Source organism: Patella vulgata, chromosome 9 (genome assembly GCF_932274485.2).
Source record: "Patella vulgata chromosome 9, xgPatVulg1.2, whole genome shotgun sequence".
Classification (NCBI taxonomy): domain Eukaryota; kingdom Metazoa; phylum Mollusca; class Gastropoda; family Patellidae; genus Patella; species Patella vulgata.
The window spans coordinates 3,511,847-3,525,678 of record NC_065887.2 but is presented as its reverse complement, the minus strand read 5'-3'; the positions used below and the strand labels follow the sequence as shown (position 1 = coordinate 3,525,678).

At 36.9% G+C, this 13,832-nt stretch overlaps 1 protein-coding gene across 1 annotated transcript; it reads right to left on the bottom strand.

Moving 5' to 3' along the window:
• Nucleotides 1–11,815: 11,815 nt before the first annotated feature.
• Nucleotides 11,816–13,610, bottom strand: LOC126831592 (uncharacterized). Its single transcript, XM_050562181.2, has one exon. It carries the CDS (start codon nt 13,025–13,027, stop codon nt 12,044–12,046), a length of 984 nt encoding a protein of 327 aa, XP_050418138.1. The 5' UTR covers nt 13,028–13,610; the 3' UTR covers nt 11,816–12,043.
• Nucleotides 13,611–13,832: the final 222 nt, after the last annotated feature.

Here is a 13,832-nt window from a genome sequence, read left to right as displayed (position 1 = left end):
GGGTGGTTGGGGGGGGGGGAGGAGTGAGGGGTATATATAGCAATAGGTTGTATCTGTATGGTAAATGTTGGGTGGGGGGGGGAGGAGTGAGGGGTATATATTGCAATAGGTTGTATAAAGGGTCGATCATATATTCTGAACATCATTTTTATTTGTATTGTTATAACTTAATGACCAACTCTTGTAACTTCACTTTAATCGTGTCACAAACTGTAATTATTGTAGGTGCTGTCACCATCTTAGGTAGTACTATAATCGTGAAATATCAGGGGCGTGTCAAGGAATTTGAGTATCAGGAGTCTAAGGTAGAAACAACACCAAGATTGGCGTGAGATCTTGGGTTTATAACCCCCGTAATTTTAAAAAAAATAAGTAGCTGAATGACAATAATTCTGCTGATTAAGTTGCTTACATGTACAGGATTTGAGTTCAGTGAGGCCAAAACGGTGTCCATTTTAACATTACTGCGATGAATAGGGGAGGAAAAACAATATGCCCTGCTCGAACAGGTGAGGGTCCGGAACCCCTCCCTGTATATTTGTATCACCATCATCTTACCATAATCTTCTATAATTAAATTACTTCACTTAAATTCTACAAACATGTTATTTTTAGCACTGTAAAGGGATGAGGCTACCCGTAAAATGTTTTCTGAAATTTTAAAGCTATTGAATTGAAAATAGTACAAGTAGTTAGGAAGTGTAACTCATTTTTTTTGGGGGGGGGGGGAAATTATGAAAAACGTAGGTACACTATATCTCTGTAACTCATTAAGATAACATCACTAAATATCTACAACAGAATCAGACATAAAGCAAATTGAATTCTCATTAATATTTCAAAAGTTATCAAAATATTTCTCAAGAGACAAAATATTGTGGTGAGGCAAATGTTTTAAACACCTTTTTCCAAGAAGCTATAAAAATTATAGAGATAAACTGTGTCTGGTGTTAGGGTTATCATTAAAGAATAAGCAGTCCGAAAATGATACTTTTTCTCAAAAAATGTGTTACCCTGGCAACAATTTATTTTTAATGCTAGTTTTCCCTTGTTGATTACATTTCCTAACTACTTGTACCATTTTCAGGTCAATAGCTTTATAATGTCAGAAAATCTTTTTTCGGGTAGCCTCACCCATTCACCCCTTCGGCTCTGTACAGGCCGAATGTAAGGTGACCTATTGCTGAACTAGTGTCACAAAAACAACAAAATCTTATTTTCCACATAATAAAACTTATTGTGTATTGCCTTGAAGTAGTTCCGAGATTATAAATTAACATTATTTATTAATTTTTGTTATTGATCATGTATTTATTATGACAACTGTATAAAATATACATTATGGAAATTGTATAGAAATTTACTTTGTTAATAAATATATAATTATTATTTTTCATGGAATAAGTAGTATTATGTTCACATTTAAATAGAGGCTAACATATGGTTCAATTTTATTTCAATAATTCACTTGCCTGTAGGGGTCTCTAGCAGTGGAAGGAAACCGGAGAAAACCCACGAGGATCGACATGATCCTACTCTTTGTCATATACATATCACTTGACTCATTATTTGCATTTTGGGGAATATATATCATTTTTACCACCATTTAAAGATGGGTTCCCAGAAAAGTATTTATCGGGTGGTTATTTCCAATAAAAGTATGGCAATTATGGTATATATGGAAAGTAGAGATATCCAATCTTACTAGAAAAATACTGGATTCCCTGAAAAACACTCATGGAGCGTATACAGGACAAAAATGTAAGGGTTCCCCTAATCGACAGCCCGACAATTAGGAATTTCTGCACGTGTGATGTTAAAGGTCGCACGCGAACATTGAGTGCTTGATGTACAAGTTGATAGACTTTATGAAGAGTTAGACGTACAACACTTTCTGAGATAAAAATGACGGAAAAAGAAGCGGGTAGTGGATAATCCTAGAATTTAATTAGGATTCGATATTTGTAATACATAGTAAGCGATTAAAGACAACATCGTCTTATGTATGCAATGAATTCTTCTCTGACTTCCAAGAGAGGTAAGTCACGTGACGTAAACATGACCTGGTTTGATCGAATTTTTATAGCAGGCATTCCTTCGCAATTACAATGTTTGAGAAGTATTTGAAGCAAAATTATGACAAATTAATTAGTTTGAATATGTTTTTAGTCCATATATACCATTAAATCACCCAGTTTGTACGCGGGAATGTATCTTTAATCCCCACTAAAAGGTACTGAAATTATTTATTTAACATTTAATTCAGATATCATCGGTAGATAATCTCAATCAGATAAAATAAAAGGAATATCAAAAGAATTTAGTGAAAATTACAGGTGCATTCGTTTGAGATTGAATCGTGTGGAATTTTCTGTGAGTTATCATAAGGTGGTTATTTTCTTTATTAGACGTGTCCGTCTTCATTAGCCCAGTAGAGGAGCAGAACAGTAGGACGTTAAACCCCATTTCATTTATTAGACGTGTGTTTAAGTCCTCGATTCATGGGTTAATGCTTATATGGTTATACAAGCTTGCATCAAATATCGATCTCAATAACCGAGGACAGTTAATGTAAAGTATGTGCCACGTTCCATTCTAAGTGATTGATACAGGTTGTTTCTTATTCTCATTAAGAAATATTTCTGTTGTAGTTGCAGTAGGTAGAACATAACCACGGGTTTTAAACGACACACCCAAAATTCATAGGTTCTCGATAATCGGGGACGACATCCGATGCGCGTGTGTGATCACACAGACTTAAACCTACCAATCGAGGTCCATCCAGATTAGTCCGGTGGCTGAAGGGGGGGGGGGGGGGATCACCACCCGAGCTGTGAATTTATGAGACCAACTTTTTCTAGACCAGTTTTTTGCGTAGATTCCGAATCTGGGTGGTGATCAGGCGTTTGAGGGGGAGTTTTCGAGATATAGGGGGTCAAATGTCTACAGTGGGGGGATGTCATTATGTTGAAGTAATATAGTAATAAAACATAAATTTCTAAGACTGCCCATCTATAAATAAGTTTTTATGATGCCCCTGGACAACGGTTTTGATTTGTGGGGAGGTGGGGTGGGGATAGCAGGTGTGTGTGTGGGTGGGTGTGTGTGTGTGTGTGGAGGGGGGGGGGGGTGTCATTATGTTGACATAATGTATTGATAAAACATCAATTTCTAGGACTGCCCATCTTTAAATAAGTGTTTATGATGCCCCTGGACAACTATTCTGATTTATGGGGAGGTGGGGTGGGGGTAGCAGGTGCGCGCGTATGGATGTGGGGGGGGGGGTACAATTGGCGGGAAAAGTGAGTTCACGTTGATGATTTTCTTAGAGCTTGGTAAAAACATTACTTTTTAATTCCACTGAGATCTGGAAATGTACATAAAAACACATGTTTAGATATTAGTTTATTCTAATAATATGAGTGGGATAGATATCTTCTTGATATGCTTATATCCTTTTGATATGCTTCAGATACCCATTCACATTGTAAATTCCAGCCTTGTATCGCAGAGTCATCTTGTTCGATCATTAATTTTAAAGCCTGTCTCCATAAAGCTGCTACATTATTATTGTGTTTATTGTACAGCAAAAGACTACTCGGGCAAGATGGTAATAAAGAAAGAAAGTTTTGTTATTTTTCATCACAATTAAAATTTCTCCAGATGATCCTTCTTCTAGTGTCATCTATTGATGTAAGTCGATTTTCGCCGTACAAGGTACATGTACAAACATTTTTTTCTAAACCAGCCATTACGCCATCAGAAGCATTATTTGTCTATCCCAGCTCTTTATAAATTGTTAGAAAGTTGGGATTATCTTGAAAAAAGACAGACAGATAGTCATTACCACTGAAAGCATGTAGGCCGAGATATTCACGACACTTTCAATACTAATCTTGATTGGATCAAAAAGTGTCGAGAATATCCTAGAACTGACAACCAACCACGAGGACACCAAAATATCTTACCTACTCCTCTTCGCATTGCAAATTAATGGAGGTGCTGAAACAAATTGTATTTTGCGTTCTTGCTCGGGCGAAATAGACATCCCAATCATTCTCTTCGCAAACGATGATCCAAATATACAAATTTTGATCGATAATGAGACGGACAAAGGTAGAAAATATCGCGAAAGACGACTTACATCACTAGATGACACTAGAAAAAAGATTTTCTGGGTGAAAAAATAACAGACCTTTCTTTATTACCACCTTGCCGTATACGTGGTCTTTTGCTGCATGGCTGGAATGAAGATTTACAATGTGAATTAGTTTCTGAAGCATATCCAAAGGATATGCGAGCTGTTGGCCAGCAACCAAGAAAATATTTATCTCGCTCATATGAACTTTTGATTTTGAATCTTCTGATGAAGACAAAGAATAAACTAACAACTAAACATATCTCTGAGTTAATGTGTTTTTGATTTACATTTCCAGATCTCGTGAAAAGTACCATTATAATTTAATATTTTGAATGAAAACTCTAACGAGATACCACTTTAAGCTCAATTATGAACGAAATGATTTCTGTCCACAAAAAATACATGTCGCCACCCGCCATCACCCGCACCGCCCCCCCCCCCCCCACGGTACGCACTCAACCCCCGGCGTCCACCCCCAAACAATAGGAATCTTGTAAACATATTTAGAGATGTTTCATCAAGCTCTTAGAAAATCATCATTTAAATCAACATGAACTCATTTCCCCGCCAATTTTATCCCCACCCAACCCCTCCACACGCGCACACCTGCTACTGCCACCCCACCTCCCCATAAATCAAAACAGTTGTCCAGGGGCATCATAAACACCTATTTAAAGATGGGCAGTCCTAGAAATTTATGTTTTATTAATATATTATGTCAACATAATGACATCACCACCCCCCTCCCATTGTAGATATTTGTTGCCCTATATCTCGTAAACGCCCCCTCAAACGCCTGATCACCACCCAGATTCGGAATCTACGCAAAAAACTGATCTAGAAAAACTTGGTCTCATAAATTCACAGCTCGGGTGGCGATTCCACCCCCCCCCCCCCCCTTCAGCCACCGGACTAGATACACATAACGATAATCGGGGACGACATCTAATGCGCGTGTGTGATCACACTGATTTAAAGCTGTCAATCGAGGTCCATCCAGATACTCTGATGTTTTATGATAAATATTTATGATTAGTTGTAATATTTATGGCACAGTTATTCCTGTTTTAGCTGAGTGAAATCTCCTGTCGCGTGTCTAAAATACAATCTATCATAAGTCACGTGTTTGGGTCCTCGATTTATAGGTTCATACGTATATGCTCATACACACTTACATGCATTGAGTGTCGGTCCCCATTATCGAGGATGGTTAATTTAAGTGATTGATACATGGTGTTTCTTATAGTCAGTGATGGATAGATGTAGTGACAAATATATATATTTATCGGTTTATGTTACATTCTGTAGACCATAATCAGGTATCTTGAATTACATGCTTAAAATCAAAGGTCCTCGATAATGGGGGCCGACGTCTAATGTTTGACTCCAATAGACAGAGTTGATACAGTGTCCTCGGTTTCCGAATGTCGGTGATGTGTGACATATTTGTGTGTCCTCTCTTATAGAAGAATAATTAGCATTATTAACAACAATCCAATTCTTACATTCTGGAATTGCTAATTATTTCATCGAAGTACGGTTTCAAACGTCGTCCTCAATTTGCTATATATATATATATCTGTCTACCAAATGTCCTCGAAGAGGGCCATAAACACGTGTGTGGGGGTGGGGCATTTAGCCTACATTTTGTGTTGTAATAGTCTTGACATCACATAATATACCAGACCACGTTTTCACAAAACATTCTCAGACTTAAGTTAAGAATTTACTCATAATTGTTCTTCTTATTTTAACTAAAATATAGCCCTTTAAAAAACTTTTGTTATTTTAAAGACTCAATGCCACTCTTGTTGTAACAGAATAATATGTCCTAATCTTTATTCTGGTCAACAAATTGTACTATTTTACAGTATTCCAAATAATTGATGATACAAATTTCATCTTAACACACTTAATTTAAAAAATTGGAAAAATTCAACTAAATGATTTGAAAAGCCTAACGTAAACCTTTTCAAATGTGACTTGGATTTAAAAATATTTTCGAACCCTCTGGACAAGTAAAATAGGATGTAATGGATAATTTACACAACAGGTAGGACACTTAAACATCTAATACTTAGAATAAGGCTATTATTTATTTACTGGAGCTGTCAAGCCAGCAAGAGTGTTATTGTCCCTTTACTGTATCAAATACATCAATAAGAAACTATGTGCGAAGTTTTGTGTTTCTGGGTCAAAGATATTTGATTGAAAGTAAAGTCTGAGAATGTTTTGTGAAACTGGAGCCAGGTGTTGTCTTTTAATCCAATATGTTATTGACGAAGGGAGAGTATTAAACTATTTCTTGTATTTTAATAGGACGCATTAAATCCATAACGCTATGTTATTATTAACAATATAATATATACTTTACATACCAAAGATTGTATATAATCCCGATTTTATTAAATTATAAACCAGCAACATAATCAACATCTTATTCAAATATAAACCAATTCTCTTTTCTATAATCGATTCGAAAATTAATAAATACAAAGATATCGGCGGGACGATTTACCCAATACTACCCAATACTACCCAATACCACCCAATACCATCCTAATACAACCTCAATATCACCACATACTACCCAATATTACAACATAATGATGTAAAATGTGCATATCAATTGAATTTATTCAAAAATAATTAGTTATAGCTCGGGAATTGTACTTTAAATGCGATTACCGATCTCTGGCTGTTCCATTTGCCTCCCTATATCAACCAAAACAAGCAAACACTAACCCAATACTACCAAATACTACCACATACTACCCAATATTATCAATTAACAACCTAATATTGTCAAATAGCAGCATATTAGTATAATTACTGCAACGAATATTCTATAATTTGCAGAAAAATTAAATGTTTGCGCAGTTATCTCCCTTTACAACCGATAAAGAGATTTTAGATTATTCAGATTAATCATCTTCTTTTACGTTGCAGTTGGTTTCCAAGTCGACGAAACTAAAATAAGAAAACCAAGTATTATATTGTGTATATTTTAATCTATTATGTATTGTTTAATGGTCGAGAGCGAGACATTAAGTATTGTAACAACAAGAGGACCGCCAGGTCCGAGTGTTTTTACAATATATTACGCAATGTCTCAGCTCGAGACCATTAAACATCTTAAAATACAGACACTCCGCACGTGCGTTTACAGTGAAATACGTCACTCGAGTCTAATATTTGACAAGGTACGATTGGCAAGTTGCCCGTACGATTATTTGAAATAATGGTACGCCAACATCAAAGGGTGACGTCACATCTGTATTTTAAATATAATTATGTATTATTATATAAGATGGCCAGCGGTCTATAAATAACAATTTCAACCTCTCCATGGGTATCGTCAGGAGGCACGTCCTTTAATAAAAAAAAAATGCATATGTTTATATTTTTTCATGTCAACTATTAAGTCATTGCATAATTACTTTCATTTTAAAATGAACGAAATTGCACATGTCTATTGCAAATGTGTAATGCTCTACTCGTATATACATTCCACCTGACTTAACAATTAATCAACGGGTTAAGATTGTTGATTGGGTAATCACGTTCTGGTTTATTTATATTATCTCTCGATGAAACTGCTACCAAATAATACACTTGAAGATATTCTTTTGTCAATATTGGTTTTAGCCTTTTTCTGTTGTATATAGACCCTTCATGTATATTATTGTTGTTGTTTATTACAAATACGCCGGCTATGATTATCAATCCATCTATATGCAGTGTTATCAATGTTAAACATGTAGATAACGTCCACCAGTTAATTGTCATTTTGTAAAAGTTGGCTTAATTACTAAATACAGCTTTGATTGTATTAATCATCTAGTGTCAACACTATAATCGGCATGTTTCCGGATATACGATTGAACTCAAAGTCAGTGTATATTCACACATCTCTGGCATCCAATAGAAGTTCCAAAAGCACATTTCTTCACTCTTGTCTAACCTCACACTCTGTGTAAGCGTAGTCATAATTTTAGCGAATATTAGTCGATATCAGTGTGGCCCGTGGTCAACAACAAAAACATGTCCAACGGCATTGTGATAAATGCGCTGTGAAGTGTAAAAATGGAATTATATTTTGTGACACGTGTTTGAAATGGTACCACATAGATTGTGAAGGCATTACTGATGTAGAAGTAAAAGCCCTTTCTGCCAGCCCAGAAACATATATTTGTGAAATATGCAGAAGTTCTGGTGACAAGTTTGATTATCTCCTGGGAATAACACGACTGGGAAAGGTTTGTTTGGTTTTTTTCATGTTTCTTATTCAATTTAAAAAATTGCATAAAATATTTATATTTCTTTTGTCCAAAATCGTGGATTTTCTCCGAGTGCTCCGGTTCCTCTCACTGCTAAAGACCCCTACGCGCCAGCGAATTATTGAAATAAAATTGAACCACCAGGTCAGTCCCGAAATGACCTAGTTTGTGTCGTGTGAAGGGTAAGCGCTTGTTATTATTTTGATTCGCATATGTTTATATTTATTTTTTCATGTCAACTATTACGTTATTGCATATTTACGTAATGGATGATGGTATAAATTAAACATTAACGAAATTGCACATGTTTATTACAAATGTGTAATGCTCTACTCGTAAATACATTCCACCTGACTTATCACTTAATCAACGGAAATAAGATTAAAATTAAAAACACTTATATGGATATACTACTTCTGAATTTATTAACATGCTACGTTTTGATACACATACAGATATCGTTATCAAGCAAATTTTTATTTGTGAAATCTACCTCTATATGTCTTATAAGGATTATGGAAATAAGATTGTTGATTGGCTAATCAAGTTTTGTTGTGCTTGATCATCAAAGAAACCGACAGAGCTGTAAGTGTTTAAGCAGATTAGTGAAAGTAAGGCTTTGTATTTTATTTTCAGGCCGCAAATCACAGTGTGGACAAACTGAGAAGTGTCGCACAAAGAGAGATGCTAATTCACAAAGAGAGGCGTGTCGATTTATCCCCTACAATAGTACCAACAGAATTCCTGTTGACGAAGTAGCTGACAAATTATTGAGGCAGTATACCAAAGAAACCAATGTCAATGCAGTAAAATCTACGGGCGATGGGGATTGTCTCTTCAATGCAGTCTCAACGCTGCTGATAGGGTGCGAATCTCTTTCAGTAGAGTTGAGATATCGCACTTGTTTGGAGATGGTTCCGAACCACGCAAACATGGGTACCGCCTGACGATACCCATGGAGGGGTTGAAATAGTTATTCATAGACTGGCGGCCGTCTTATATAATAATACAGTAGTTAACTATATATAATGATTAAAATATACACAACAAAATACTTGTTTTTCTTATTTTAACTTCGTCCTCTTGGAAACCCACTGCAAAGCAAAAGAAGATGATTAATCTGGATAGCAATTTATCGGTTGTAAAGGGGGATAACTGCGCAAACATTTCATTTTTCTGCTAATTTTAGAACATTCGCTGCAGTAATTATACTAATGTGCTGCTATTTGAAAATATTAGGTTGTTAATTGATAAAATTGGGTAGTATGTGGTAGTATTTGGTAGTATTGGGTTAGTTTTTACTTGTTTTGGTTGATATAGGGAGGCAAATGGAACAGTCAGAGATCGGTAATCGCATTTAAAGTACAATTCCCGCGCTATAACTAATTATTTTTTTAAAAAATTCAATTGATATGCACAGTTTACATCATTATGTTGGAGTATTGGGTAGTATGTGGTTATATTGTAGTGGTATTGGGGTGGTATTGGGTAGTATTGGGTAAATCGTCCCACCCCAAAGATATAATATGGCACACAATGCTATATTCCCACGATAGCGCAAATACAGAGTGTGACCAAAATTAATCCTTCCAACGAAGGCGTAGATATCGACTTTTGGCATTTTGTTATTCGGACCCAATTTTGTCTGCCATATCATATTTCAGATACTCATTGTATTCGTAAACGTTTGGTTTAAAAAATGCGTTGTCGCGTTTTTTTTCTGTAACTTAACACTGAAAACGAAATGAAATGTCCTACTGTTCTGCTCCTATACTGGGCTAATGAAGACGGACATACGCCATAAAGTGTGCTATGAGGGAAATTTTGCCCGGGCAGCGGCACTATCGCCTACTCTTATATCGAATTCCAACTGCCAAGGGATCTTTTACGTGCATTCCAATGTATACAAGGGACCTCGGTTTTTCGTATCATCCGAAGGACTAGACAGCTGTCCTTGTCAGACCCTCCGTTCTGCACCACTGACAAAGAGAAACCACGTCAGAAAATCCGGATGAACTTTCTCGGCCAATGCAGAGATGGAACACCCGAACCCCAGGCTAGCGAGCCAGCGTCTTAACCACCTAGCCACCGTGGCTCCACCCATATATTGGCTATGATCGGCAGAATAAAGGAATACTTTGTATGTTAAAGGCATTGCGTCGCGACTGTCTCGGATTACACAATAACTACACAATAACATCCAATGGATCTAAATAACACAATAACTACTCAATAACACCCAATGGATCTAAATAACACAATAATACACAATAACTACCAATAACACCCAATGGATCTTAATTTCCGAATATAAAATGCGGTTGTAGCATCTTTGTAAGAATTAAATAGGGATAGGCACTATTAAAACAAATACGGAGGTTACTACATGTCGAGGTATACATGTACTACTCATCTGTTGTCAGGGGCGGACTGGGCCTCGGACCGTCGAGTTATACTACTCACCTTTTGTCAGGGGGGGACTGGGCCTCGGACCGTCGATTTATTTTATCTTTTTTTTTCAAAATAACTAAAATTCATCTTCGTATTCACTGTCATTGAGTCAACTGGCGTGGTTTCGAATCCCCGGTTGTACGTGACAAGGAGTAGGGTTGCCTGTCCAACCTCGTGGGTTTTCTCCGGGTCCTCCGGTTTCCTCCCACTGCTAAAGACCCCTACGCGCAAGCGAATTATTGAAATAAAATTAAACCATATGTTAGTCCCGAAATGACCAAGTCTGTGTCGAGTGGACGTTAAACCCCATCTCTCTCTCTCTCTCTCTCTCTCTCTCTCTCTCTCTCTCTCGTATTCACTGAACAAAAGAACTAATGGCCGCAATCCGAGGAGAGAAATAATCTATGTGAGTGTGATGCAAGAATAGTGAATCAAACTAGTTCCCTTTTCTTGTCATGTCACTTAATATTCACCGCGATGGGGGCCCAACGAAACCAGTTGGTCAGACAGCGCAGGGCTACCCAGTCCGCCCCATTAATTTCAATACGGGGATAAATGCGGAATTATGATCATAAATGGTCGCAAACTGTAAACTTTTTAAATTTGAAACCGAACTCGGAGGAAATTGGATACCAGCTATAAGTCGATCACCAACAGCGTTAACTGGTTTCCTGTCCCACTGAGGATTCAAGTCAACGAACAGGGAGGATTGTTTAATGGTGCACATTGAGCGGATCCCTTGTTTGGAACAGAGGGCACATAACCACACATACCCCTATACATTCGCAGGGGCGGATCTAGGAATTTTTGCAGGAGAAAGTTTGCCAGGTTCCTGTTAAAGGAAATTTGATAGTTGGCAATGCATGATGCCACCATCGTCTTCAAATTACGTAGGCATACAAACACACTGAACATTTTAAAGAGAGAAATCCAACACCCCGTTTGACCTCAATTTTTATTTGGAATTAATAGGATCACATTGTGATTCAATTTCATTGATGCAAAGCATTAATTGTGATATCACATATGTCTATATCATTATCGCGCACTCTGAATGTCCATCCCACCATCAGATGATAAAGGATAAAGCACACGGCCGTGACACTTTTCTCATAAACAGCGTTGTTTTACAATTATTTTTATGTAGCAGACTCCGCTCTTGAGTCACCATTTAATTATTGGGTAAATAAAACCAACTGACCACTTCTCCTTGAAATTCTAAAGTTTCGTTGACCCCATTAGATAACCATTTTCTTCTGACCAGTGGATATCTTGTGTTTAAAAGGTCACATTCCACTTCAGTACTATCGTCGACGTCGTTCTCAAATTCATGGCTATACTCAATGGATTTACATCGTCTAGGGTTGAAGGTCTGTAGTATGACGTTGGTTGTATTTTTTGGGGCCGGAAACAACAATCCCATGAAAGGTCGTCGCGTTAAAGGAAACACGTCTCCCTTTTTGTAAATAAAAGTTTCACTATCCTCGGGATCAGCGTCCCATATATGAGTGGAATTCTCTTCAAAAAAACTGATATCTAAAAAAGGCCAAGACCAGTCTACGTCCTCGATTGGTCGCGAATAATTTGAATAAAATTTCCAGCGGACGTTTTTCTCCAGATAAAAACTTGGTCGTAGAGTAGACAAAATGTTAGAAACAATACTTTTGTCTGATATATTTAATATGATGTCTACGTCGTCATCCCAGGGTATAATATCGTGATGACGATACGATCCCAACAAGGTTCCAAAATACAGAAAATAACTCACATTAGACTGTTCCAGTAAATATTTACACTTGAGTACAATGTCTTGAAGAGCTTGGCGATCTTTTGTCGACATTGCTGGTAAAAACGCCGTTGGTATAGAATGTAAATTTGAGGAACTTCTGGTGGGTAATTTCACCGGTCCTGTTATTGATGAATTATTCGTTTTTAATCGCATATTCAGTAAATGGGTGACACGTTTTGCTGAAAAAAGATTTGGTTCTGTGATCGAAACACTCCTGAAATTAATGGCCCCGTCTGCAAAATAACTCCAAATCATAGCCGTGAACACAACGATATTAATAAGGCACAGTAAAGTGAACCGTTTATAACCCAAATAAAATACGCATTTCGTTAAATGTCCACACACACGCTCACTTTCAGAATCCATTTTTATAATCTGCCAAAATTGAAACACTTATCTAGTTTAAATTTGAACTGTCTGAATTGAAACGAAAAAGGTGTTTAAAAATTCGAATTTTCTTGACCCGGTACGTGTTAATGTTTACGTTTTCAATTTACTCGCCTGCATCGAGAAATTCTATCCGATCTGTTACAAAAATAAATCAAGAAGTTGTGAATAAACTGTGTGTCACAGTTGCCGATTCATTAATAAACAGCGTCTACATACACACGTGCTGTATATATATAATAAACGATTTAAAAGAACGAACTCTCAGATTTTTATACCAAAAATACTAATATTTGCATGGAATAATCTATATTTAAATAACTTTAACATTATTGCCAAGATCTTTCGTCCTTACGGCGTCTTCAGGGCTAATACAAAAGACAATGGTCATATATATATATATCCAAAATTATTAGCACAACCGCAAAACTGCACTACTTTGTTTCACGGTAAATGATGAAGAGATCAAAAAAGGTATGCCGACACAAACTCATTATATATATATCCAGAAATATTAGCACAACCGTAAAGCTGCACTACTTTGTTTCACGGTAAACGATGAAAAGATAAAAGGTATGCCAATATATATATTATATACTATGATGTTCTGTTACGGACATTCTGGTGGGTGGCTGAATGGTTAGCGCGTGCGCGTTGTATCATAAGGTCTGCCATTGAGTCAACTAGCGTGGTTTCGATTCCCCGGTTATACGTGACAATAAATAGGGTCGCCTGTCCAGCCTCGGTTTTCTCCGGGTCCTCCGGTTTCCTGGGGGGTTGGATG

Coding starts and splice junctions, on each gene's coding strand:
- LOC126831592 (XM_050562181.2), bottom strand. CDS start 13,027: ATGGATTCTGAAAGTGAGCGTGTGTGTGGACATTTAACGAAATGCGTA.